The 23062-nt window shown below is 47.5% G+C and overlaps 5 protein-coding genes across 5 annotated transcripts; 3 read left to right on the plus strand and 2 right to left on the minus strand.

The window, feature by feature from the left end:
* Positions 1-990: 990 nt before the first annotated feature.
* On the plus strand, positions 991-2602 carry F5Y00DRAFT_32353 (cysteine dioxygenase type I). The gene is made up of 3 exons (XM_048013482.1): positions 991-1703; positions 1773-2022; positions 2076-2602. The coding sequence occupies exons 1-3, from the start codon at positions 1491-1493 to the stop codon at positions 2195-2197; spliced, it is 585 nt and encodes a 194-aa protein (XP_047866451.1). The 5' UTR covers positions 991-1490; the 3' UTR covers positions 2198-2602.
* Positions 2603-3133: 531 nt separating this feature from the next.
* Positions 3134-6713, plus strand: F5Y00DRAFT_32425 (SNF2 family N-terminal domain-containing protein). The gene is made up of 6 exons (XM_048013484.1): positions 3134-3328; positions 3431-4344; positions 4398-4960; positions 5030-5326; positions 5385-5504; positions 5612-6713. Exons 2-6 carry the CDS (start codon positions 3442-3444, stop codon positions 6522-6524), a joined length of 2796 nt encoding a protein of 931 aa, XP_047866452.1. The 5' UTR covers positions 3134-3328; positions 3431-3441; the 3' UTR covers positions 6525-6713.
* Positions 6714-8194: 1481 nt separating this feature from the next.
* Positions 8195-9507, plus strand: F5Y00DRAFT_232555 (carbohydrate-binding module family 50 protein). The gene is made up of 3 exons (XM_048007176.1): positions 8195-8755; positions 8856-8940; positions 9027-9507. The coding sequence occupies exons 1-3, from the start codon at positions 8653-8655 to the stop codon at positions 9310-9312; spliced, it is 474 nt and encodes a 157-aa protein (XP_047866453.1). The 5' UTR covers positions 8195-8652; the 3' UTR covers positions 9313-9507.
* Positions 9508-9547: 40 nt separating this feature from the next.
* On the minus strand, positions 9548-13838 carry F5Y00DRAFT_232561 (heavy metal translocatin). The gene is made up of 3 exons (XM_048007177.1): positions 13001-13838; positions 12886-12939; positions 9548-12834 (listed from the first exon to the last, which is right to left on the minus strand). Exons 1-3 carry the CDS (start codon positions 13599-13601, stop codon positions 9893-9895), a joined length of 3597 nt encoding a protein of 1198 aa, XP_047866454.1. The 5' UTR covers positions 13602-13838; the 3' UTR covers positions 9548-9892.
* Positions 13839-16405: 2567 nt separating this feature from the next.
* Positions 16406-19098, minus strand: F5Y00DRAFT_32546 (uncharacterized protein). The gene is made up of 3 exons (XM_048013485.1): positions 18841-19098; positions 18219-18774; positions 16406-18164 (listed from the first exon to the last, which is right to left on the minus strand). Exons 2-3 carry the CDS (start codon positions 18531-18533, stop codon positions 16614-16616), a joined length of 1866 nt encoding a protein of 621 aa, XP_047866455.1. The 5' UTR covers positions 18534-18774; positions 18841-19098; the 3' UTR covers positions 16406-16613.
* Positions 19099-23062: the final 3964 nt, after the last annotated feature.

Consider the following 23062-nt stretch of genomic DNA (forward strand, 5'->3'; position numbering starts at 1 on the left):
CACTGCCGAAGACTTATGCGAATAAAAAATACAATACTGCCTATTCATTTTATAACGATGTATTCGAGGACGTCAACAACCCTGATGGCAGTCATGCACTAAGGAACATGAGCGGACGTTGAAGATTCAGAGTATATTGATTGTATTCTGTCTACGTATTCCCAGCCCCATTTTCTTGCCAATACCGGCTCCCCGATAATAATACTACTACTTGCATACCATGATACGCAGAACATGGAGGGTATAAATGAACAGTTCTATCTCGGAGCCGCTAGAGTATGAGTTGGGCAGTTTGTACAGATCCGACACGACATGCTTAAATATCTACCCAAAGTCGTACATCTACAGAGGCCTGTTTTTACCGTTTGTGACGTGAGACACGGTCCCTCAAAATTAATCACCGGTGTGATGCAAAATGCATATGCACCCTCGAAAACTCCATCGGGCTTTACCCCTACCCCAAGATTGACTGCTGGTCGGCTGCGTTGAACGAGTGTGACGAGGGGTAGGTGGCTTTAAACCCGAGATCGATCAATGATTTTACATATGATGGTATCGGTACCAAAGATACAGGTAAATTCTCAAGGTTATTCGACAATTCTGTAAGTTGCAGGCGTGAACCGTCTCGGCACTTGAATCGTTTATCGTGTTGTAAAATCCATGGTGCTTAAATTCTCATAGCGTCCGACGTCTCATCGAACCACGTTTCTCTTTCCAGGGAACCGTAGTCGGCGGAAGAAGCAGCAGTACGTAAGTCAGGTAAGCCAGGTACCTAGGCTTTCAGTAGGGATTCACCCCTTTGGTGGGGCTTCGGTGGGCCGGTTCTTTTGGTTAGACCCGAACCTTTCAAGTCCCTTTCCTCAGTTATTCTAGTAAAAAAAAAGAAATGAAGAGTCGCCACTTCTTTTAAAGTCAGGAAATATGCCTTGGGATGCTCTGATGTTTAATACCCTTGTTTTGAAGAACTAGTCTTCGCGGTATTCTTCTAGAAGCCGAATTTCTAGGTTGAATTTGTGCTGAGAGCTTAACCTATATTAGGTAGAGAATGGATTTGGGGAAAGTGAAGGAAAGCAGGGAAAAGCAGTGCAAAGCAGGCCCCCCGATTACGTACCGGCATTCGTGTCGGAACTAACCTTAACCAATCACAAAGGGTTGTATTAGTTATCGCCTGACCTGTCCTTCCATTTCAGTCTTCGCAATGATAAGGGAAACTGCAAGTGATTCTGTCTCCGGCGATCGGCAGCGCAACCGACGGTATTCATCTGTGAAGGAAAAGCGGAGTTGGAAGGCCACAATACCCCAAGGTCCCGGAGAGCTTCTGACACCGCTGGTTTCCTCCCGTACCTTTATAAACCAAACAGCGATCATCTTCATTCACCTAGAACCCTAGAACCCTAGAACCCCTTCATCCGAAAGCATCCTAATTCCATACCTAGTATCATACCTAGATAAAATAATTCATCCTAGGAAATCCGAACTAAATCGTCGCAATGGATCGCTTCGAGCAACTTGTCCAATCCATCAAGGAGGAATTGGGACCGTCCTCCGGGTTGACTTCTGACGATGTAAACGTGGACCACCTAACACATATGATGGATCGATACATCTCCAACGAAAAGGAGTGGTCCAAGTATGCATTGGCAGACGCCAATATGGCATATACCCGAAATCTCGTTGACGAGGGGAACGGCAACGCAAACCTGGTAAGCCGTAGCGCCTTGCCTCTGGCCGGATTGCCAGATATCCATAAGAAGTTGTACTGACCAAGCCAGCTCGTGCTAGTTTGGACGCCAGGGAAGGGTAGTCCGATTCACGACCACGGCAAGGCTCATTGCCTGATGAAGATCCTCCGCGGCAACCTCACCGAAACTCGATACGACTTTCCCGACGGCGATGATAAGAAGCCGATGCAGGTCAAGTCAGAAACAGTGCGTAAGCAGAATGCTGTGGCCTATATGGCGGACGAACTTGGACTGCATCGCATGTCCAACGAGGGTAGCGACTACGCCGTCTCCCTACACCGTAGGTCCCCCTTTCGAGCAAGATACTTGGTGCCACTTGGCTGATGTTGATAGTATACACCCCGCCGAATGTGGCCAAGAACGGCTGCAACATCTTCGACGCTAAGACGGGAAAGATGACGCATATTTCCAAGTGCGGCCACTATTCAGAGCACGGGAAACGAGTGCAGGACTAGAACACTTGTAAGCTATCATGATATTATGAAGTAGGTGTATGGAGTTTTTGGGAAGGCTCTGGGGTCATGGTTTGGTTGTTTTCCCAGACGAAGCGAGATTGGTTTCTCGTCAACTTGACGGAGATTTTGGTTATCCGTAGATTGTTGTCACATAGAACTTGGTTCCGTCGATAAAGGGATCTAAAGTACCTAGGCACCTTAGGTTCTTTAAAGCGAGTAATAAAAAGCGTTGGATGACAATAAATCAAACTTGCGTTTCTATCAGTTCGAAATCCGAGAGACTAGTTAAGAGATTAAACGAGGTGAAGTTGAAAAAGAAGAGAAGTCGTGCTTTTGCGGCTCTTTTCGCAATATCAGTATTATTCTATCATGTTGATTTGGCCTAGCTCGGATTGCACCATCGCCATGTTCTTTCATTCGTCGGGTGTTGATGATGAGACCTTCACTTTGCCGTACCGTTTATTTACTGTGCTGGGAACTGTGCCGATATCCGTTGTACAACGCACACGACATCCGCAAAGAAATAGATGGCTTGCATGGTACATAAATACCTACAACTTACAACATTTTAATTCGATTTTTATTTTCGATGTACCAAAAACCGAGAACTCTATTTTTAAGAGTCTTATTTCGATCAAGTCTTGTGTAATAGGTACAATTAGAACACTACGATGCAGCGAAATGGTATACCGAACCGAAGTTCTCCTTTTCTACTGTAGGAATGGCTAATTTTTATGGAAAGCCTTATGTAGGTAAGTACAATGTACATGCATATCCGTCCTCTCGTTGGCCAATTGATCCGGAATAGGTAGGTGAAGCCAAAACGGAACATCCAGACCTAAATAGATTATCAAACAACCTGAAGGAACCTTAAGAAGGTTCAAGGGTTGTCATTGCTGTCTGTTCATGAGATCTTCATGAAACCTGCAACTACCTGATCACCATATATACGTCATAGCTGCAGGGGCCCTTCGATGAGAGTTGTCACGTGAGTACGAGATGCTTAGTTTCGCAAGACTTTAGGGCAGTCGCGTTTGTAGTTTACTGTTTTCCGTTTGCGCGACAAAAATAATAATATCATTCCGTAAATTCCAAATTCTTTTTCGTGTTCTTTGGAAAGAGCAATCAATTGTAAGACATATTGATGTGACCTAGCTGAGACAGGTTAAACCATATTCGGTCTTCAGACTTGGATTGAATTTATTTGACAAGAACGACTTACAAGGTCGTTAGTTTTAGCCACGATGGCCCCGGCAAAGCGTCGTCCTACTACGCATCCGACAGGAGAACCTCAATCCAAATCTGTCCGCCATAACTATGGAACTTCTGCACAATCCTCAAGCCAAGCTACTGGTTCACGGAGTTCCCAAGCTTCTTATCCTCCTCCCTCAGCTCCTCCATCCTCTCTTGGCCACGCTAATCGGCCCCCACCGAGAACATCGTGGATTGTGATTGATGATGACGATGAGGATGGTGTTCCCGATCCGAGTCAAAACAATGAAGATCCTGCTTCTTCATATGAGCTCTACGGAACTTTAGACAACAAAATCGTAGGCGTTCGATATTACAACGGAGTTGTAAATCCCGGCGAGAAGGTCCTCTGCAACCGTGACCCCGGCAACCCCTATGACAAAAATGCCATCCGCGTTGATAATGCCATGCGGGATCAGATTGGGCACGTGCCTGCTATAGTTGCTGCAAAGATTGCACCGTATATCGACAGAGGCGATATCATCCTAGAAGGTGTTATCACAGGCGAGAAGGAAACCTTTACTTGTCCTGTTCGTCTAATCTTTTACGGCACTAGCGACCCTACAAGGCGTCTTCAGTTAGAGGAGAAGTTGAAAGCAGATAGACTTTTGAAAGCTACACAGCTGAAGACTACTAGGCAGGAGGCGGAAGCCCAAAGGAATGCCGCCATGCGTCTAAGATGCAACGCATCCACTGTGGGCTTGGGGGGTGAAGGTGAAGATGGAGAGCAGCAACAGTCGCTCCAAGAGTTGGCGGCGGACAGCGAAGCTGTGCAATTCAGAGGTGACCTCAGTTCCGTTGACATGTTTGCAATGGACGAAGACTCTCTTTCTAAACTACCTATGGCTGCTCAGCCTACAACCGTCGAGTCAACACTACTACCGTACCAGCTCCAAGTAAGACGCCTCAACTTCGTATTTCATGTTTACTATACTAACAGTTATTACAGGGACTAGCTTGGATGATAGCCAAAGAGAATCCACAACTTCCCGCCATAGGATCAAAGGAAGTTGTTCAGTTGTGGAAGCGCCATAGTAATGGGATGTTCCTCAACCTGGTGTCTAACCATATTACAAACACACCACCAAAATTAGTCTCGGGTGGTGTGCTTGCCGACGACATGGGCCTGGGAAAGACTCTCCAGGTCATCAGCTTGATTATGACGAGCGGTTTCGGTGAGGGCCCAACCCTAATTGTTGCACCGGTGAGTGTCATGAGCAACTGGGAGCAGCAGTTCGAACGACACGTAAAGGAGGATCAACGCCCCCGTATCTTTAGATACCATAAAGCCGGTACATATTCCAAGAACGACCTGCTGAACCATGACGTCGTTATCACAACCTATGATAAACTGCGCAACGATCTGACTAGTAAGGGAATATTGTTTTCGGTAGAATGGCGTCGGATTGTCCTAGATGAAGCCCACGCCATCAGGAACTTTTCAACCTCCAGGGCCAAGGCTGCATTCCAGCTAAATGCCAAATCTCGTTGGATGTTGACTGGCACACCAATGTAAGTCCATTTCGATACATTGGCTTATTTTTAATTGTTTGGGCAGCGACGCTAACCTATCCCTCGTAGCGTCAACTCGCCCAAGGACTTCTTATCGGCTCTGAAGTTCCTAAGAATGACCGGAGGCATCGAAGAGACTACATTCTTCGTAAACTTAATCGACAAGCCTCTATCGAATGGCGAAGAAGGCGGGAAGAGCGATAAATTTAAGGTCGCCAAACAGCTATTCCAGTCGTTAACCAAAGATCTGTGTATTCGTCGGAGGAAGGATATGAAGTTCGTTGATTTGAAACTGCCTCCTAAAACCGAATATATCCATCGCATCAAATTTAGAGATGATGAGAGGGTTAGATATGATGCTTTATTGTAAGGATCAAAATCTATTCTCAAGCCACTTACATAATCGCTAACAGTAGGCTATTAGTTCGGAAACTACGGAAGTGTTAGAAGCGTATCGCCGTAGAAGGGAAGGTCAAAACAATCGGGAAGGTCCCCAGATACGATTCACGAGTGTCCTAGAGAAACTCCTACGCCTTCGGCAACTGTAAGTGCCAACTATACTGTCTTGAACATATTACTTGAGCATATTACTTGAGCATATTACTATAGTGAGATCACCCCAGTCCGTTCTAGCTAACCACTGGGTTATAGATGCTGCCATTGGACGTTGTGTGGAGGTCGGGTGAAGGATGTCTTGAGACCTCTCGAAAGCAAGAAAATTGTCGAATTCACTCCGGAAAACCTCCAGATTCTGCAGCAGGCTCTTCTAACTGCCAATAATGAAGGCGAAGAATGCCCGATCTGTACAGATGCAATCAGCATCCATGAGCCCGTCATCACGGCGTGCAAGCACCGTTTCGGAAAGCCTTGCATTGCGAGGGCCCTCGAAAGAGACACCAGGTGCCCAATGTGCCGCCAACCGTTGACTTTAGAAGCTATCGTCGGGCTCGAACCGGTGAACGTTGAAAATAGATTTGACGGTGACACACGGAGCTCGAAGACGGAAGCTCTGGAGAAGATCTTGAAAGCAAGGCTCGAGGATCCAAAATCCAAGGTTGTTGTATTCTCGCAATGGACTTCCTTCCTCGAAGTTATCTCAAAGTTGTTAGATGAGACCGGATACAAATACTGCCGCCTTGAGGGCTGGATGACGGCGACTCGGCGCGATCAATCGATAGAAGCTTTGAATAACGACCCGAGCACGCGTATCATGCTCGCCAGTCTAGCTGCAAGCGGCGTCGGCTTGAATCTGGTAGCTGCTGATACGGTTATACTTGTAGACTCTTGTAAGTTCACCTCGCAGACGCCTTATGAAGTTCGTTCTACTAACCGCAAAACAGGGTGGGCACCGGCTATCGAGGATCAAGCCATCGACCGCGTGCATCGCCTCGGCCAAACGCGCGAGACGACCGTCTGGAAGCTAGTCATGGAAGATAGCGTTGAGGAACGAGTTCTCAACATCCAAGCTAGAAAACGGGAGCTAGTCAACCTAGCTTTCCAAGACAAGGCCAGGGAACAAAAGGAAACAGGTCGCCTAGACGATGTTCGACAATTACTTTCGTAGGAGTGCTTTCAGTTTCACCTATGGTAGGATAAGCCAAATCATTACATGGAACCGTAAATACGTTTGGCAATGGTTGTGGAACGGAAAATGGATGGACGGGTCAAATCTAGAGAGTGCGCATTGCTGCAAAGCAGGATTGTTGTTTTGCTATTGTACTACAGGGGCTTTGGTCTAGCTCAGCTATACGATAGATTCAGATTGGAGCCTACCTAGATCTATAGCTGAATCTATTTCAATTCCTCATTTCAATTCCCTCATATCGTTAAACTTGGAGAGCTATTATCAACAATTTCTATAGGCGAGGTTAAGTTTGGCTGAGAAATCCGGAGTAAACCTCCGAATGTATACCTGTCTTGAAGGGTTAACGTTACATACCTCTAAAGTCCTAAAGTAAGTAAATACGATGACACATCGTAATAGCTTGCTTTTTCGCTGGCCAGCCTAAGTAGCAGGCAGAACGAGCGGTGACCGGCGAGCCAATGTTGGGGCGAGTGATGAATGCACGATACCAAGGGAAAATACGAGGTCGACTGCATATCACGAACCATAAGGTATCTTTGTATCAATTCCATACCAATCCACTAACAGCAGACGTCTTTACATACATACCTTAGGTAATGTACAGAACAAGAAAGAAGAAGAGCCTCGTAGTTAGCGAAACTCGTAGCATACCTCATGTTGCGAAGCAAGCTGACTCAGACGGATAAATTGGATTTGCTTTTCTTATTTTTTCATCGCCGTACATAGGTACATACAGATGAGGAGAGTATGTATGTTGTCATCGTACATGGGCCCAATAATACATACATTAGGTAGAGAGTCGGCGTGGGTACGGGTAGAGGACGATGTGTAGGTATATGTGTATGTGGCGGGCCGTGTTTGTCGTCGGATGCGAGGCGGCGTACATAAGTGCTAACTTACATAGAAGGGGATTATACTAGGTTACATACATCGTACCTAATTGCGGGGAGCTATGTAGGTATGTATGTCTGTCTCTATCCATTGCCTGAAGTCTTTGAGACCGGGAGAAGCCGGGGGAGCATGGGCCAGGGTTACATCGACCGGAGTACGGGGTCGAGAGAGCCCCTTCGAGAACATCGGGTCATCATCATAGACGCCATGCCATGCCATGCCATGCTATGCGTTCTTATGTAGTGTAGGTATATATGAGGTATGTATTTATTTCTGCCCCTCCATATATACACTACATACGATGTCGCATAGGGCTTTTAGGCAGGACTATTGTATGCGAGGTGGTAAGGCTGACCTGACCTGACCTGACCAGACCTGGCCTGGCCTGGCCTTACCCCTCGTCGAATATAACCCCTGGTGGTTAAAGCTGGGCTTTTAGTCTCGCAAATTGCAACATCATGTTGCCATCATGCCATGTTTTTATTTGTTTCTTTTTTCTCAGCTCGCGCGGGGAAGAATGCGATTCGGCTGAGCAGGTTTACATAGTGTAGAAGAGACGTTGATATAATAGGCTTGGTTATAGGCTATTACTATATTAATATTACATACACCTCAGGATTGGCCACTTAGTTAGTTAGTTAGTTGTAGTCCAAGATCTAAGATGCATTTTACGAAAAATAGTGTAGCTTTACGGGAGCTTCGGCATCGACTACCGAAGGAGCGCGATATACATACCTAGGTACATACATACATACTAACATATCTCATAAGTTGGGCGATTTGTAGATATCTGCGTGGCCTCGTGATACCCCATACCCGTAACTCGTAACTCGTAATGATCGTGTTGAGAAGAATACCTACGTACCATTACATATGTCAACATTACATACGATAGAGCCGTAGCAATGTCTTGCGACTATGTATATGCGGTCGATGGTCATATGAATACCTACCTATGTAATTCAACCTGAATAAGGCGGACAAACTGAATCCGGTCGGGTGCCAAGGTAAGCCCAATTCATCGCGGGCGTCTCGTTACCTACGTCTCGTGAGAAGGTCTCCCAAAGGCCGTGTATATAAATAAGAGTCGCCTCATCGACCTCATGGAAGAATCTTTCATCCTCACCACGATCAACTTATACATATACCTAGGTATCTACCTACGACAATATATAGATCGAATAATCTATAATCACTAATCAACCAACCAATCACCATGTACGCCATCACCACCATCGTCTCCGTCCTGGCCCTCGCCGCCAACCAAGTCCTCGCCTTTCCCGCCGAGCTGTTTCCCCGCCAGGGTTACGTTGCAAACTGTGCGTGATATCCTTTTATTTTATTACCTACCCTTCCTCCGTCTTTATACCTACCTACCTAAGTCAGTAAGTAACTAATACGTACATCCCCGCATCTCAGGCAAGACGACCTACTCCGTCGTATCCGGCGATACCTGCAACGCCATCATCAGCAAGTTCAACAACACCTTTACTCTGGACCAATTGTAAGCCCCTACCCCTCTCCCCCTTTCCCCCTTTCCCCTTTCTCTCATCCTCCCACCCACCCCACTAACCCCCTCCTCCCCCCCAGCTACGCCATGAACCCCCAAGTCGCCAAAGACTGCTCCAACCTGTACCCGGGCGAGCAAGTCTGCGTCGCCCTCTCCACCGAGCCCGTGTGCCCGGCTCCCACGCCCGCCGGCCTCGCCGCCAACTGCGACGCCTGCTACCACGTCGTCGAGGGCGACAACTGCTGGACCATCACCCAGGCCTATGGCATCTCCCTCGACGACTTCCGCAAGTGGAACCCCAGCATCGACGCCTCGTGCTCCAACCTCCAGCTCGGCTACAACTACTGCGTTGGCGTCAGCGCTTGAAAGCTACCTGAGTAATAGAGATAGGTAGATGGTGAAGCGTAGCCGAGGTTTCGAGAGGAAGTCGAGTTACCTATGAGTTATGAGAAAAGAGCTTAGGAATGAGTGAATGAATGGCTTTTACGACGATTTTATGAATGAATACTACTTTAGCTTAGTTTAACAGTCTTTTAATTTCAATAATTCTTACTTTGGGCCCAATATTATAAGAGCTTCTCCCATAACTTCACATGAACCTGTCACAGTAGAGATGGTGCAATAATAGCTTCGCTCATTTAGTAATAATATTTGTAGCTATCACCCTAGTTCAGTTGTGATATGAATACTACGCTAGCTATCTGTAAAGACCGTGATGTCGGAACATAGAGTAAAAAGTCCACGCTCGTCTCACAAGTTGAGTTAAATAGGGGGCGTAACCACGGCCATAGCCGTAAACCCCACATCAGAAGTAGAATCGTCTCGTAATACATGGGAGTATCACTAGAGGTTAAACGAGCCCAAAATGAAAAAAGTGAATGGGGGACCCAGAGTTAAAACTATCAAGTCCGTCCCAAAGTGTCATCCACCCCTTTACGCAGATCCTCTAAATTCTGGCCCAGCGCAGGCTGACCGCAACCACGATAACGGGCAGCACGCTAACCAACTCCCCAAGTCCGGCGAATTCGGGCGGGATACGCACATTCTCACCTGCATTTACGAACGCTCCGGCCGCGAGCATGATCGCGAACACGTTGTATACGAAGCTCCAGCCGAAGTTGAAGGCGACGCGGCGCACGGCGGCTCGTGACACGTCTATCATGGCGAGCACGCCGCCGAGCGAGGGCCGCATCAGTACGACGTCAGCTGCCGACTGCGCCACATCCGTGCCCGAGTTGACATGCACGCCGATCGTAGCCTGGGCTAGAGCCACGGCGTCGTTTGTCCCATCCCCCACAAATACGACCACTGGCTGCCTCTTATTGTCTGCCACTTCCTGGTTTCCAAGCAGCTTTTGGATGTACGCACGCTTGTCAGCTGGAGAGCATCGAGATAGAGCGTTCTCTACGGGAATTCCTAGCGAAGAAGCTACGGCTTGGACGGCGCCGTCGTCATCGCCACTTAGCATCGACACGGTTATTTTTCTTCTCTGTAGCTCTGCGATAGTTTGTGCTGCATCTTGTCGGATAGTATCGGCCAGCCCAAAAACAGCCTGGAGTTCCGACCCGATGGTTACGCAGAAGGCAGTGTGACCTTTTGCTAGTACGGCTTGCACGCGGAGGTCAGACCCCGTACCAAGCCAGCGGGAGTTGCCAGCCTGGATGGAAAGTCCATCGATGTAACCTTGCACCCCTTTTCCGGGGAGAGACTCAACCCCGTCGACCTTGACAGCAATAACTTCCTGGCCTTTCAGGTGAGTCGTGATGGCGGACGAGACCGGGTGGTTAACGTCTGCTAATAAACCCAAGATCTTCGAGGCGACGGCATGTTGCGCTCCTAGCAGATACTCCTCGCTCGCAACAGATAGCTTTCCTTCAGTCAACGTACCAGTTTTGTCGAAAACGACATGTGAAGCCTTGTGAGCGATTTCTATAGTTTCGCTTGCCTTGTAAACTAGGCCTTTCTCTGCAGCAACACCGCACGCGATTACAATGACCATAGGAACTGCTAGGCCAATAGCACATGGGCATGAGACAATAAGTACCGTGATGCCGTATGTTATTGCCTGTGTCACAGCCTCGCTTCCCGATTTTCCTTGGTTGCGAATTCCTACGCCAACCCAAGCAATGAATGTAATTAAAGTCAGGGAAATAACTACCGGGACAAAGTATGAAGCGACCCGATCAGCAAGGTCTTGGATCTTGGGCTTTGACAGCTTAGCATCATCGACCATCGCTGCAATGGTGCTGATGGTATTCTGCCCTGGTAATTTCGTAAGGCGTACTGTAACAGTTCCGTTACCATTTAGTGACCCAGCAAGAATTGTCGAACCCGGCTTCTTCTCAATGAGGCGTGATTCACCCGTTAGCATTGATTCATCTACTTCCGTCGTACCGGAGACAATGATGCCGTCCGTAGGCGCCTGAGTATGAGGAATGACCTTGAATACGTCGCCATACTGAAGCAGTCTAGTGTCGATTTCGGTTTCGGCACCATTGTCTGAAATTAGAATTGCAGTAGAAGCTTGTAAAGATCGAATAGAGATACTCTCGACGGCTTTCTGGCGAGCAAGGGCGCTGACCCACCGCCCTACCATAATCAGGGTAACCAACAAGGTACTCGTTTGAAAGAAGTTACCCGTCGATAATGGCTGCCCGCTAACCAGATAACCGAATGAAACGACTGAAAATATGTATGCCGCAGTGGTACTCAAGACTATTAGCAGATCCATTTCGACCACTCTCGAAAACACCAAACTCTTTAGAGCCTTCGGGTAGAATGGACCTGCGATGAAGATCTGAACAATGGTCGCTAGGGCTAGGGAAACACCGCCATATGTGACCGGACGCTCTTCTAACGGGGCCCATGCTAACACCAACACAGGTATAGTGAGAAGTGCCGAAGCCAAGGTCGTCCAGCCCATATATCGAACATGTTTGCTTCCCGCAACAATCGATGGGTCAGCCTGCGGAGAGGCGAGAGTAACCGGAGTCTGAAACGTTTTATTAATTAGGTCGCGGGCCCCAATGACCTCTGGCTCGAACGTAATACGAACGGTGCGCTCATCGATGAGATCCACGTTTTCTACACCTAGAGGCATGGACTGCTGGATAAATTGTTTGGCTCCTCCTCTGGGAATGATGTCCACTGTGGAACCGTGGGTTGCCATCCTCTCGCACTTGAACTCGGTCGTTCTCTCGATATGCTTGACGATATCCTCTGGCGTGGCTAAACTGAAGTCTAGTTGAAATTCAACCCTGGCCATAACGAGGCTCGTCTTGAGATTCTTCACAGCATCAACTCTGCTTAGTGTTTGCTGTAGTTTAGTTTCGCAGCCCGTACACGTCATTCCGGTGATATTGAGCACGACACGCTCGGAGCCAGAGAGGCCTTTCTCAAGGTCAGTAGTCACAACATCTTGGCTCCCATTCGTCCTTAGAGTATGTTCAATAACAATGTCTTTATCTCGCCGACAGCAAGTCCCTTTAGGACTCGGACTTTTAGAGCAACAGCTAGGCTCTTTAGCAGGTTCAGCCGTGGAAAAATCATTTGCTCCCTTACAACAACCCTTGCTACAAGACGTACCGCCTCGAGTTTTCGAGGTTGAGGGTTTACGCACCGGAGACGTCGAACAACATTTTCCCGCTGCTTTTGGCTCGCAAGTTGAGGCTTGTTTCTCCTGGGATTTAGGACGAGCGGTTCTCTTAGGTCCGCGCTTCCTTTCCTCCGAGGAAACATCACGAGCCATACAACATGACTCTTGACCTAGGGCGATGAGTGCTCTGCACAAACACCCGAGGGCCTCGAGTCTGATTTCGTATTTCTCGCGAATTGACTCTTCTTTAGCGGGGGATGGGCTGCGGCTAGAGCTTGAAGCTGCACCATCACCTAAACTTAGGTCAAAATGTATTTCTCAGGAGGAGGGTTGGCTATACTGACCTTGCCCCCTTTCAATGGCAGTCTCTCGGATTACGAGACGGTCGATACATGTTTCTTAGCGGCATTAGTTAATTCTTTTTGCTAGTATGGCTTGGTGAAATTCTAAAAGACTTACTGTCGCAGCATGGCCTCTGTTTGCCCTCACAGCAAGATGGCTCGACAGTGTCGGGATTCGTAGTCGAGCAACAGGCATCTTTGCAGGTATCCTGTGGAAGATCGTTCGGTGGTTCACTACGAATATTATCGACTTCTTCCTCGGCATCGCAGCAGGAGTCCTGACAACATTCATCGACGACGGTTTCTACAGGTTTGCAGCAACTGTCCTCCATGCCTTGTCCAGCTTTAGAAGCGCAGCAGCTAACTGAACCCGCGGGAGCCGTATTTGCTGCTTTGGATACACAGCAGTCATCAACCTTTTCCTTGGGTTTGCAACAGGCATCTCGGCAATCATCGAGGGAACTTGGCTTTTCAGGCTTGCAGCAATCGTCATCGGGCTCAGAAGCACTGCCGGGAGCTTCACAGGCGACGGCGCTGCAGTTTTCGCTCTCTGGAACCTGTGGTTTACAACAATCATCCGCTTCTTCGGCTTCCACGATCTTGTCGCCACCACAGCATCCCGAACTACAACCAACGTCCTTCACCTTCGGAGGCGGAGGGGGAGGAGGAGAAGCGCTACAACAACCAGCAGTGCAACCTTTCTTCTTTGGTTCGCTCATTCTGCTCGTCTTCGCATTGACCACTTAGGGAATGGAAATATTTGGAAGAAATGCTCAATTGATGTTGTATGTATGTGCTTTTATTGGCGGTGAAACAAGGATGAAAGATGAAAGATGAAACAGAAAGGAAATTTTATTCTTAAGAATAACTACAAACTTCCGATTGTCGGTTGCGTGCTTCGGCAGTAGCGAGGGGTAACGGAGCACGGGTGTACCGCCGGCAAGCTCTGACCTTCCACTCTCCCTTGCCGGAAAGCGGGCAACCTTATCGTTGATTGCTACGGCGGAAGGAGGTATGCATCAGTTTGCCTTAGGGGTAGTATAGCACTACCCATGGGCTATAGTAGGGAGTTGGTTCAGGGGTTACTGGAGACACTATCCTCCGAACTCGGCTGTTTTCAGCTGCCAGTTAACTTAGCAACTGCGAACACTTCGGTCACTTATACCATGTCCATCTGCTTGCAGCTGAGCAGTCAATTCACTTCCTCGACTCACAAATTTCACGATATGAGATTTGGTTCATATGGATGTGACATTTATATACGAGCATTGAAATGAAACTCATTTGAAATATTGACTCAAAATGAGAGCTCAGTATATAGGTATTCACATGAGCTTAAATCAACTCTCAAATAAATATAATTTCACTCATCGTGAGAAGCTAGATTTTACAATCCATCTATCTCATATGAAGACCCTCTCAGAAACTACCTACCTACGTATACCACGGCCTCAGTTGTAAGTACATTTCACATCAAGCTTTGCAATCACCGACTTGTAAGCGTCGTCAACTTTTGCCCCAACAAGCTTCAATAAATCCAAGTAAAACATGAGTTATCCGCAGACCAAAATAGAAACTCTTAAACTTACCAAAATTCAAGTTTATTTACCGTTTCGATTCCTATTCCAAACGGTTGAACGTGAAGCATCCCGATCGAAGTATCTCCAAGTACTCTTCAAACAACGAACGTAGTTACCTGTTACTAAAGAAAGGCGGCGTCGCCGTTTCAATAGTTCGATCCTCAATCCTCCAACATCAATAACTATGACTTACACCTCTGACAAGGTGATCACGAGGTAGCTTTCGTCCTTCTTTCTCTCGTGATCTTATGCGTACATTCGACCTCCTTCACGCTCCAAGTCTGACGAGCTCACCGTGACAATGACACCCAAGTATGGAATATTGAAGTCTGCGGTATGACGAAGCAATGGCGCTTCATTTTCGAAATTTGGCACTGTAGTAGGCCACGAATGGCTAACCCTCACATGCAAATGCAAGGCTGCCGGCAGTCCAACCCGCCGCATTAGACGCGACCACAGCGCGGGCTCGAAGGGAACCGCCCTACAAGTCCACCGTAGCACGGCTACCTTAGGTAGGTAGGTAGGTAGGTACCCATCGAGAAACGACCGCGGGGTCTGCAAGCCCGTAGCATCGATCGCCCCAAGCGGCGTCGTCTCTTCAACATGCGGTGTGATTCGAGGCGTGTGCTGCATGCGCAACCACAAGCGCTGTCCAGACGAACAAGCGGGGACCGTCGTATGTGATGCCATTACAAAATTCCCTTTCGACCGAACCCTACCTCACCTCACCTGTCCAGCCCGAGGTGAGCGAACCGCTGCTTTAGGTGTGGATGTGTGTGGGAGGGAAGAGGCAAAAAAACAAAAAAAAAAACAAAAATGAGGCTATCGTAATATCATCATCCCATATCCAAGTCATCATCGCCGTTCAGATCTCTCGTCATCTCGGGGTTCAAGTTACACTGCGCCCACCCAAGCGCGCGATGCCCCAAAAGGATCTATCAAACTTAAGTAACATGGGTGAGAGGTTAGGGTTAGCTGGAAATGGTCATCCGGCAGTTGGATGCGAGACAAGCTGGAGAAGGGTTACGCTCGAGGGGCTGAAAGGGGGCATGATCGGCAATATAGGATTGAGTCTGATGTAAGTTCGGTATTTCGCAATAGCTATTCGGGTTAGGCACCGGTAGGCTCATATAGGGCGCATATAGCCAGCGGGAGGCTTAATAGGTATAGTTACCACTGTGGCGGGACCAATGAGGATTGCTCGTCATTCGACTATTTCTAATTTGGTGGTTATAAAATGCAAGTCTAAGTCAGGGTTTCTTGTCAGCACTTTACTTCTCCTGATGAACCCGCCACATTTAGATATTGGTCCAGGGTTTATTATGTAGTGGAGGTAGAGCTTGCTAAGCCAGTTGGAAAAGGCATATCACGATTGAAAGCGACGGCGAGGTTTGTGATGAATGAAGCATTCAGGAGACTCTAAATCATCCTCCATGCTTATATTTTCTGCTCGATTGTATGTAAAATATATTGTAAATAGCCTGCTGTGCTCCTTACTTTCCTATCGCCCCTTTTTAACAAGTATTCGAAATAAGCAGTAGACCTCAACACTGATTTCCTCTCCGCCATATATATAGCAACAATAAGTAGTATCTAGACAACAGCCCCCATCGTACGCCAGCTCGCAACGGTATTCCACATCGCCTGCTCCAAAAAAATCATTGCTCCTCGAGACGCCCGCGAAATTAAAAATCCTAATAGGGTATTGTCTACCTGCGCGTTGATCGAAACCCATCTTGGGTGTGTCAGTCAAGCGAAAGACGAACAGTAATCCGGACCGTCTCTCCTCCTCCCCTCCGGTCTGTTCCCCTTTCCGCCCCGGGGTATCAGTTGTATTGCCAAATCCAAGCCCAACGCATTAGCCGTGGTCATTACATTAAAAAAAAGAAACTGTTTGGAGTACACCGTTTGGAGGTTCTACTGGTAGAACCTTATTGCCTGTAGGGATAAATGCAAATGCTGATAATTTGACAATTAGACGAGTGACGTAGAACATTGGTGGTACACAGGACCTCAGTCGTACGAGGTCGGTCACTGAAGTTTAGCTTGGTGAGTGAAGCTTCAAGACGCTTGGAACTTCATCGGGTATAAAGGTGTTAGATAATGTTGGTGAATTCCAGTATGGTTGGTTCGCTATGATGAAGAAATAATTCACTTCTCCTGATGGCTAGTATAATCTTGGGGAGTCATGTTCTGAGTAAATTGGATTAACCTTGACCTGGATTGGTTGGGAGAAGTCTTCGAGTTGACAGATTCATTAGCATCCCAGTCGAATTGGGTGTTCCCCGCCGCGTGCTGAGCGTATGTATTTTGTTCTTGAATGGAACCCATCATATTCGGATACATGGGGGTCGCGGGGAGACCGTCGCTCAGCTCGGCGTAGCAAGGAACATTTTGCATGCTGAGGTCGGGAAACTCGGTCTCGAAAGGTGTAAAAATTGGTTGATCGGAGGGAAAGTTCATTCTGTGGTTGAATAGATTCTCGTGGTAGTTCGGGTTGCCGAATTGAGCCAATACGCTTGGAGTATCTGGCGGAGTCTTGAGGTTAGACTCGTTGACAGGAAGGTTATTACCCAGTGCGTACTGGTACTCGGGGCGTCGGGCTTCCCGAATTTCCTGTTTGTCAACAACTGCAGGGGTCATCGGAGTTGGAGGAGCGGCCCCGGGAAACATCGAAGAGACCGATATTACTGGAGAACGATTCTGAAATTGCATCATTAAGGCTTCTGCATTACGGTTCACGAACATGGGTGAACGTGATCCCGAACTGGGCTTCTGGATTCTCCCATGATTGCCAGTGCCCGAAGCGATCCGCCGTATTGCTGAGCCGGGGCTCGAAGGGTCTAGTGGCATTTTAGGCGCATAGCCAAGATTGTACGAGCGGCTTCTAAGCGAAGACGTTTGAAGAGTTGCTGGCCGCGGGATGTTTCGGCGGGAAGCAATATTAGCGGGAGGCGGGGGTGACTTGAAAGAGTCGGTAGGAGTTGGTATTCCTTGAGGCATTAACGGTGAAGTTCGTCTCTCACTCATAGGCGTGCTTTCACCATAGTCCTGCAACGATTCCATGGCATTGCTGGCTAGTCCGGGAGTGGTGAAAGTTGGTTGCGATTGGGTAAACGGTGTTACAGTTGGGGTCAAGTCTGCTTCTAATATTGCAGGGTACTGTTGACCAGAGCGTTCAGCACCAGCACACTGCTCATTAGGCGACGGCAGGCTATTAGCCAAGCTTGTCAGCTGTTCGCTTCGATCAGAATATTCGACACTGCAAGGAGTAAAGTCCGTCATGGGTGAGGAATGATGGTAATTTTGATGGGGATGAGTATGAGTGAATTCTGCCACACCAGAATGCGAAAAATCGAATGGCAATGGAGACTGGAAGTTGCTAGGCGTGTTGCCTTGAAGGCTGCCAGATGGGTCCTGTCCAGAAGGCGAATCGATTGTGTCGGGTGAGCCATCTTCAGTGTCTTCGTCGTCGGAGTCGTCTTCAACCTTCAGAGGAATCGAGCTGATGTCAGGGAAAAGCGCGGAAGAAGGTTGTACGCGCTGTCGGGCACTCTCGCCTGCCTGGTCTGACGAGCTGCCTTGCGAGCTTGCATCGGGTGAGTCTGGCTCGGAGCTAGCCTTCTCTTTCGCTCTTTGCTCCTCATACTCTTGCTGCTTCTTTTCTTGCTTTGCCTTAGCACGCCTGTTTTGAAACCAATTCTACCAGTACCAGTTAGTAATATGAACCAGAAGGCGTGGCGGTATATCAAATACATTAATTCTTGGTCTCTCCAAGCCAAGTGAGTCGGCCAGTTGCGCCTTAACCGAGCTTGAAGGTTTCGAGTTTTCTCTGAATACCTTCTCGAGTTTCTCGACCTCTTCTTTAGATAACCGGGGCTTGGATTCCGCTTTAGGATCAGCCAATACACCTCGATCGGCGATAAGATGGTTCCGAGGCGGTTGGTAGCCATACATGTACTGAAACCCAGGGTAGCCAGTATTATGGTACGGGTTATCGTTGTATTGCATGGTGTTTCCCTGAGGGAAACTATAGACCGGATGAAAATCCGGATGAGTGTGATAGTGCATTTTATATCTGTCTTGGGTAGTCACCGGATAGGCCAGAGTGGGCTATTTATTAAACATGTGAAAATAATCGAAACTGTGAAGGAAAGTAGTTCGGATCTGTTGTCGATTCTCAAGCTGTTGATTATGAAAAATTGCAATCGAAATATTAGACGTAAGGTCGCTGCCCTGTGAAAGGGAGGTAATGATATATATATATATATATATATATACTATGAGGCTTTGCCGAGAGTTGAAATTTTGTCTATAAGGAATGACTGGGGGTTAGATATCTGGACTGAGCGGTCCAAAAGATTGTTGGTGAACGAACGTGGTGGTGGTAAACTGATCCCAAGCACAACAGATAACCAGTTAGAAGGACGGGGCTGAAGCGGTATAAGAGCAAACAAGAGGCCAGATGGTAGAGGACAGTAACCAAGTCAGAGTGAGACAGAGCTCACCTTGAACCCCCGAGTTCTCTCGAAACTAGAGACAAGCTGGGTCGGGATGGAACAAAAAACAACACAGGAGAGCTAGAGAGCGGGAAGGGAGAGAGGGGGGTGGGCGTGTAGTGAAGTAGTTGTAGCAGTAGTAGGCTGTGGGTCTTCTTGGACCTTGCACGACCAGCGAACCGGGAGGTGTGTAGGTACTTCCGCGGTACTACCACGAAATTGGGTGGAGGTGAGCGAGGATTCGACAAGAGGCGGGTGACACTGGTCGGCGACAGGGTACCTGAATGTACATCTGGGACTTCCCTGGTACCTACTTACATCCACTTTAACTTGAATTGTTGTTTATTCATCAGATCTGGTGGTTTAGTGCCTACCTGTACCGCAGACACGGAGCCTTTTCTCGTGAGCAGGGTTATAGTTCAAGCGCTGACTTGGCCGGCGGGCCTAGGCTGGCTGGTGTCATTGGGGCCAAACCGACCCAGGCCATGCCACCACCACTACCACTACTACCACCACCACCAGCTCATAAGTTAAGCGTCTCTCGCGACCGTCAGACCCCGAGCGTATGCTCTGGGACGCGCCAGAGGAAAGCCAGAGTGGACGAAGGGCTGGGTAGGAGGGGGGCCACAGCTGCGCATACATACGTACATACATACATAAGGTATGTTAGGTACTTACCTAGTTAGCTGGCTCATTACTGCGCGTCACTGGGGCCAATGAGGAAGTGAATCGGTAGGTACGAATTACATTCGACCGCACATACAGATTACATAGGAAGGACGCGGGTAAAGACGAAGGTTCCCTCACCGATCTTGTTCCCAGCTATGTGATCCCTACCTAGGAGAAAGTGAGGGTTAGGCAACGTGTGGTGGGAGGGAGAAACAGCAAAGACTTGTTATCAGATGTCCACAGTACAATGTGTCGTGCTCAGCTTGGGTATGTATGCAATGTACTAATACCCATTGGAGTATTTAAGATCCCACCACGCTACCTAAGACGAGCCCAAGCAGGCTAGCCCTTGTCTTGGCTTCCCTGCTTCTAGTGTACATATGTATATATGTACATACATACATAGATATGGACATCCAGGACATCTTAGTTAAAAGAAAAAAAAACCCAGGGGGTGGGGGGACCGTGGATAGGTATCATGATGGAAGCGTATGAGATGTCCTGAACAAGGAGATTCAAACATTCGGGCCTTGCTTGAAAATGCGGGGAGAAGGGAAGTGTTTAGGAAGCTAAAGCAGGTACCAAGTTTTAAAGAGAAACTTTATGCCCCCCCTTGAGACCAAGGGCGAAAGCATAGACTGAGCAAACTATAGTGACAAGACCATATAGTTAGGTAGGGAGTTGCTAAGATAGGAAATAGAAAGGGATGGCTGATTTTTGGAATTTGGGGATTTGGGGATTTTTCTTTCCTAGTTGCGTAAAATCCTAAAAGGGGCAGAAGGCTGTCGCTGCTCGTTGTTGGCCATGGCTAAGCTGAGCTAAAGCAATTCGACCTTTTTTTGTCTTTTTTCTTTTCGACATTTAGCAGGATATCACAGTGCGACTTTAATATTGTAACGTTGTCGGAGTCTTGGCATCCCGTCCAACCCAGCCCTGTATACGTAAAGTAAAGTGTAATTCCCTGTATACGTGTAATTGTTCTTGTAATTGTAATTGTAATTGTAATTGTCATGTGAGGTCCGTTTTGTCTTCCCTTGGCGCCGTTGTTAATCTTATGGAGATGACAACGGTAGAAAATAATATTGTGTACTTCATTTATGTATTCAATTGAATCATATTAAGACGGTCTCTACGTCATCTACGATATTTCTTTCTAAGATAAGATAACTATGGGTCTATTCCCGGATACATAAACCATACCTAATTGCGGACTTGCCGCCGCTTATTACTAACAGTGACGCTGTCAGATATAATTAGGTTAGGTACATAACAGGGGAATAACTTAGGTTAGATATCTTTTTAATCTCCTACGGCGCAAATGATTTTCTGTGGCTGAATCAACTTCGCCCATCCTCGACACTGCGATAATGACTGGTGAAGAAATGTCAGGTAAAAGCCCCGATACCGAGAGAAAGGAATCAACTGGCTTAGATGTCTAAGACCTTAGCGAATTGGTAATTTATAAAAGGGAAACATAATTCATAATTGTTATTATTTAAGATAATCTTAAGTCGTCCACCCTCGTTATTAGTATTAGGTAGTAATAAGCGTAATACTATTATATAGTACGTACCGTATCCATACATAATTCGATGATGACTGTATTACTCCAAGCCGACACGATGCTGTTAAAAACAGTAACCGAAAAGAAACGTAGATGTAAACGCTTAGTTACAAACTAATGTAGTAACTGTAGTAGTGTAATGAGGACATCTCATACATAATCGTGTTGTTGGTATTACTTTCCCCATCTTTTTTTTTCCTTTTCTTTTTTCCCAGCAGTTCCTGGATGTGCTCATCTTTACTGTGGAGACTTGTCCGGATTCGCTCACAAACCCCTGAGACTTTAACAGGAGCTCTAGCCAAAAAGGAAATCTCTTGAGTCAAGTCTCGAATAGGCCTTTCCAAAATGGGACATAGTACCCACCCGTCCCAAAGTTGTAGTTTTGGGGTACCCATAGAATGGGCATCCATGATCACTGATGGGCAGCATGGTATCCCCGGATCTAGGTACTGAGGTACTTCTCATTGACAGGCGGCGGCCACAACCTTGAAACTTATTTTTTTTCTTCTCCCTTTTCGCTTACTCTAATTGATCTGCGCTTTTGCACTCACTTGATGGAAGGTTACCATCAGCCCTGACAGACCTCGGGGCTTATTACTTCACCTACCGAGCTTAACGCCAACATATTCGGATCATAGATGAACTATTATCTTTTTTGAGTGTAAGGATGGCGCCAGCGCTTTGATCGATTAGAGACCACGAGACACGTCTAGTCTCGCGCCTCACGATGTCTTCAGTCACTCTTGGGAACTTGAAATAAAATAAATGAGGCGTTATTCGCGGACCCTAACCACTTCGGTGTTTTCAGTTTTGAGAAGCTAGTACCTAACACGACATTAGCGAAGCTTTCATCCCTCTTACTTAAAGTTAAATACCTACCTAGACATCAAGACTTATCACCGACTTCGTCCTCGAGTAACGAGACGTCCGCTGCTAAGAACTCCACCCTCTTTTCTGCTAATCAAGCCTTCCGGCCGCATTCGGCCTCGCAATTTCGAAAGGCCACTAGCCGGGTCTCTCTACTGCACCTTTATCATGCACGTTTAGCATCGGCATCGTGTCGATGTCCGTGTTCCCGCGCAACGAAAAAGAAAGGATGCCAGCGTTTGACAAGTACCTGACTAAATATCGTAGGCAACCCATGATAGGGCGCCCGATCCCACCATGATGCAGAGTGATTCAACCTGGCAGAGAGCAAGTTTCGCTCACATGGAGACTCACTTCGGTTTGGAGCTTACCGGAGATGCTTTTCAGGCGCATCGTAGCTTGGCTATTCCCGCTTCGTAACTAGACCTTAGCACCTCGCAGGCCAGAGTTACATTACCTAGAGCTAGGCTCTACTATTTCTGGAGAGTTCACGATTACTAGATGTGCCTACCCGCTTTCTGCGATGTGAGCAAAAGCCGAAGCCGGATAGTGTGAGATGATTGGCTCCTAACTAACAATTTGTCCCTCGGATCCTCACAAGGGCGTTCAGCATTATGGATCTAACGTAGTTCACACAGTATGGGCATATATTCACCCTCATATACAAATTGGAGGCCCAGCAGTTCGGTACCGATGGGAGATGGCAGTTTATGGCGTGATAAGCGGGATGAAAACATCCTACGGTTCAGCTTGGGGTTAATCTAGGTACTGAATCCTTCCCCCTCTCCGTCTTCTTCGCCTTAGTCTACTGCTCAACGTCTTTTCTCACGGCCCTGCTATGCTCGACTAAGAATCACCGCCGTACTAAATAGACCAGGGCTACCTACATTTGTGTACCTCTCCCGCGGGGGGGGTACCTAAAAGACCTATGAGATGGTGGTACATCCCTACATATTTAATTTTGTAAAAAGATGTCTGTGTATTCAGCTTTTCTTCTGTTG

The sequence above is a fragment of the Daldinia vernicosa genome (genome assembly GCF_022497035.1).
Source record: "Daldinia vernicosa strain CBS 139.73 unplaced genomic scaffold F5Y00scaffold_14, whole genome shotgun sequence".
Classification (NCBI taxonomy): Eukaryota; Fungi; Ascomycota; class Sordariomycetes; order Xylariales; family Hypoxylaceae; genus Daldinia; species Daldinia vernicosa.

Coding starts and splice junctions, on each gene's coding strand:
- F5Y00DRAFT_32353 (XM_048013482.1), top strand. CDS start 1,491: ATGGATCGCTTCGAGCAACTTGTCCAATCCATCAAGGAGGAATTGGGA. Junction 1,704..1,772: donor GGAACGGCAACGCAAACCTG/GTAAGCCGTAGC, acceptor TGACCAAGCCAG/CTCGTGCTAGTTTGGACGCC. Junction 2,023..2,075: donor CTACGCCGTCTCCCTACACC/GTAGGTCCCCCT, acceptor TGATGTTGATAG/TATACACCCCGCCGAATGTG.
- F5Y00DRAFT_32425 (XM_048013484.1), top strand. CDS start 3,442: ATGGCCCCGGCAAAGCGTCGTCCTACTACGCATCCGACAGGAGAACCT. Junction 4,961..5,029: donor ATGTTGACTGGCACACCAAT/GTAAGTCCATTT, acceptor TATCCCTCGTAG/CGTCAACTCGCCCAAGGACT. Junction 5,327..5,384: donor GTTAGATATGATGCTTTATT/GTAAGGATCAAA, acceptor GTAGGCTATTAG/TTCGGAAACTACGGAAGTGT.
- F5Y00DRAFT_232555 (XM_048007176.1), top strand. CDS start 8,653: ATGTACGCCATCACCACCATCGTCTCCGTCCTGGCCCTCGCCGCCAAC. Junction 8,756..8,855: donor CCAGGGTTACGTTGCAAACT/GTGCGTGATATC, acceptor CCCGCATCTCAG/GCAAGACGACCTACTCCGTC. Junction 8,941..9,026: donor ACCTTTACTCTGGACCAATT/GTAAGCCCCTAC, acceptor CCTCCCCCCCAG/CTACGCCATGAACCCCCAAG.
- F5Y00DRAFT_232561 (XM_048007177.1), bottom strand. CDS start 13,601: ATGAGCGAACCAAAGAAGAAAGGTTGCACTGCTGGTTGTTGTAGCGCT. Junction 12,940..13,000: donor ACAGAGGCCATGCTGCGACA/GTAAGTCTTTTA, acceptor AATGCCGCTAAG/AAACATGTATCGACCGTCTC. Junction 12,835..12,885: donor TGCCATTGAAAGGGGGCAAG/GTCAGTATAGCC, acceptor ACCTAAGTTTAG/GTGATGGTGCAGCTTCAAGC.
- F5Y00DRAFT_32546 (XM_048013485.1), bottom strand. CDS start 18,533: ATGCACTATCACACTCATCCGGATTTTCATCCGGTCTATAGTTTCCCT. Junction 18,165..18,218: donor TGGAGAGACCAAGAATTAAT/GTATTTGATATA, acceptor TGGTACTGGTAG/AATTGGTTTCAAAACAGGCG.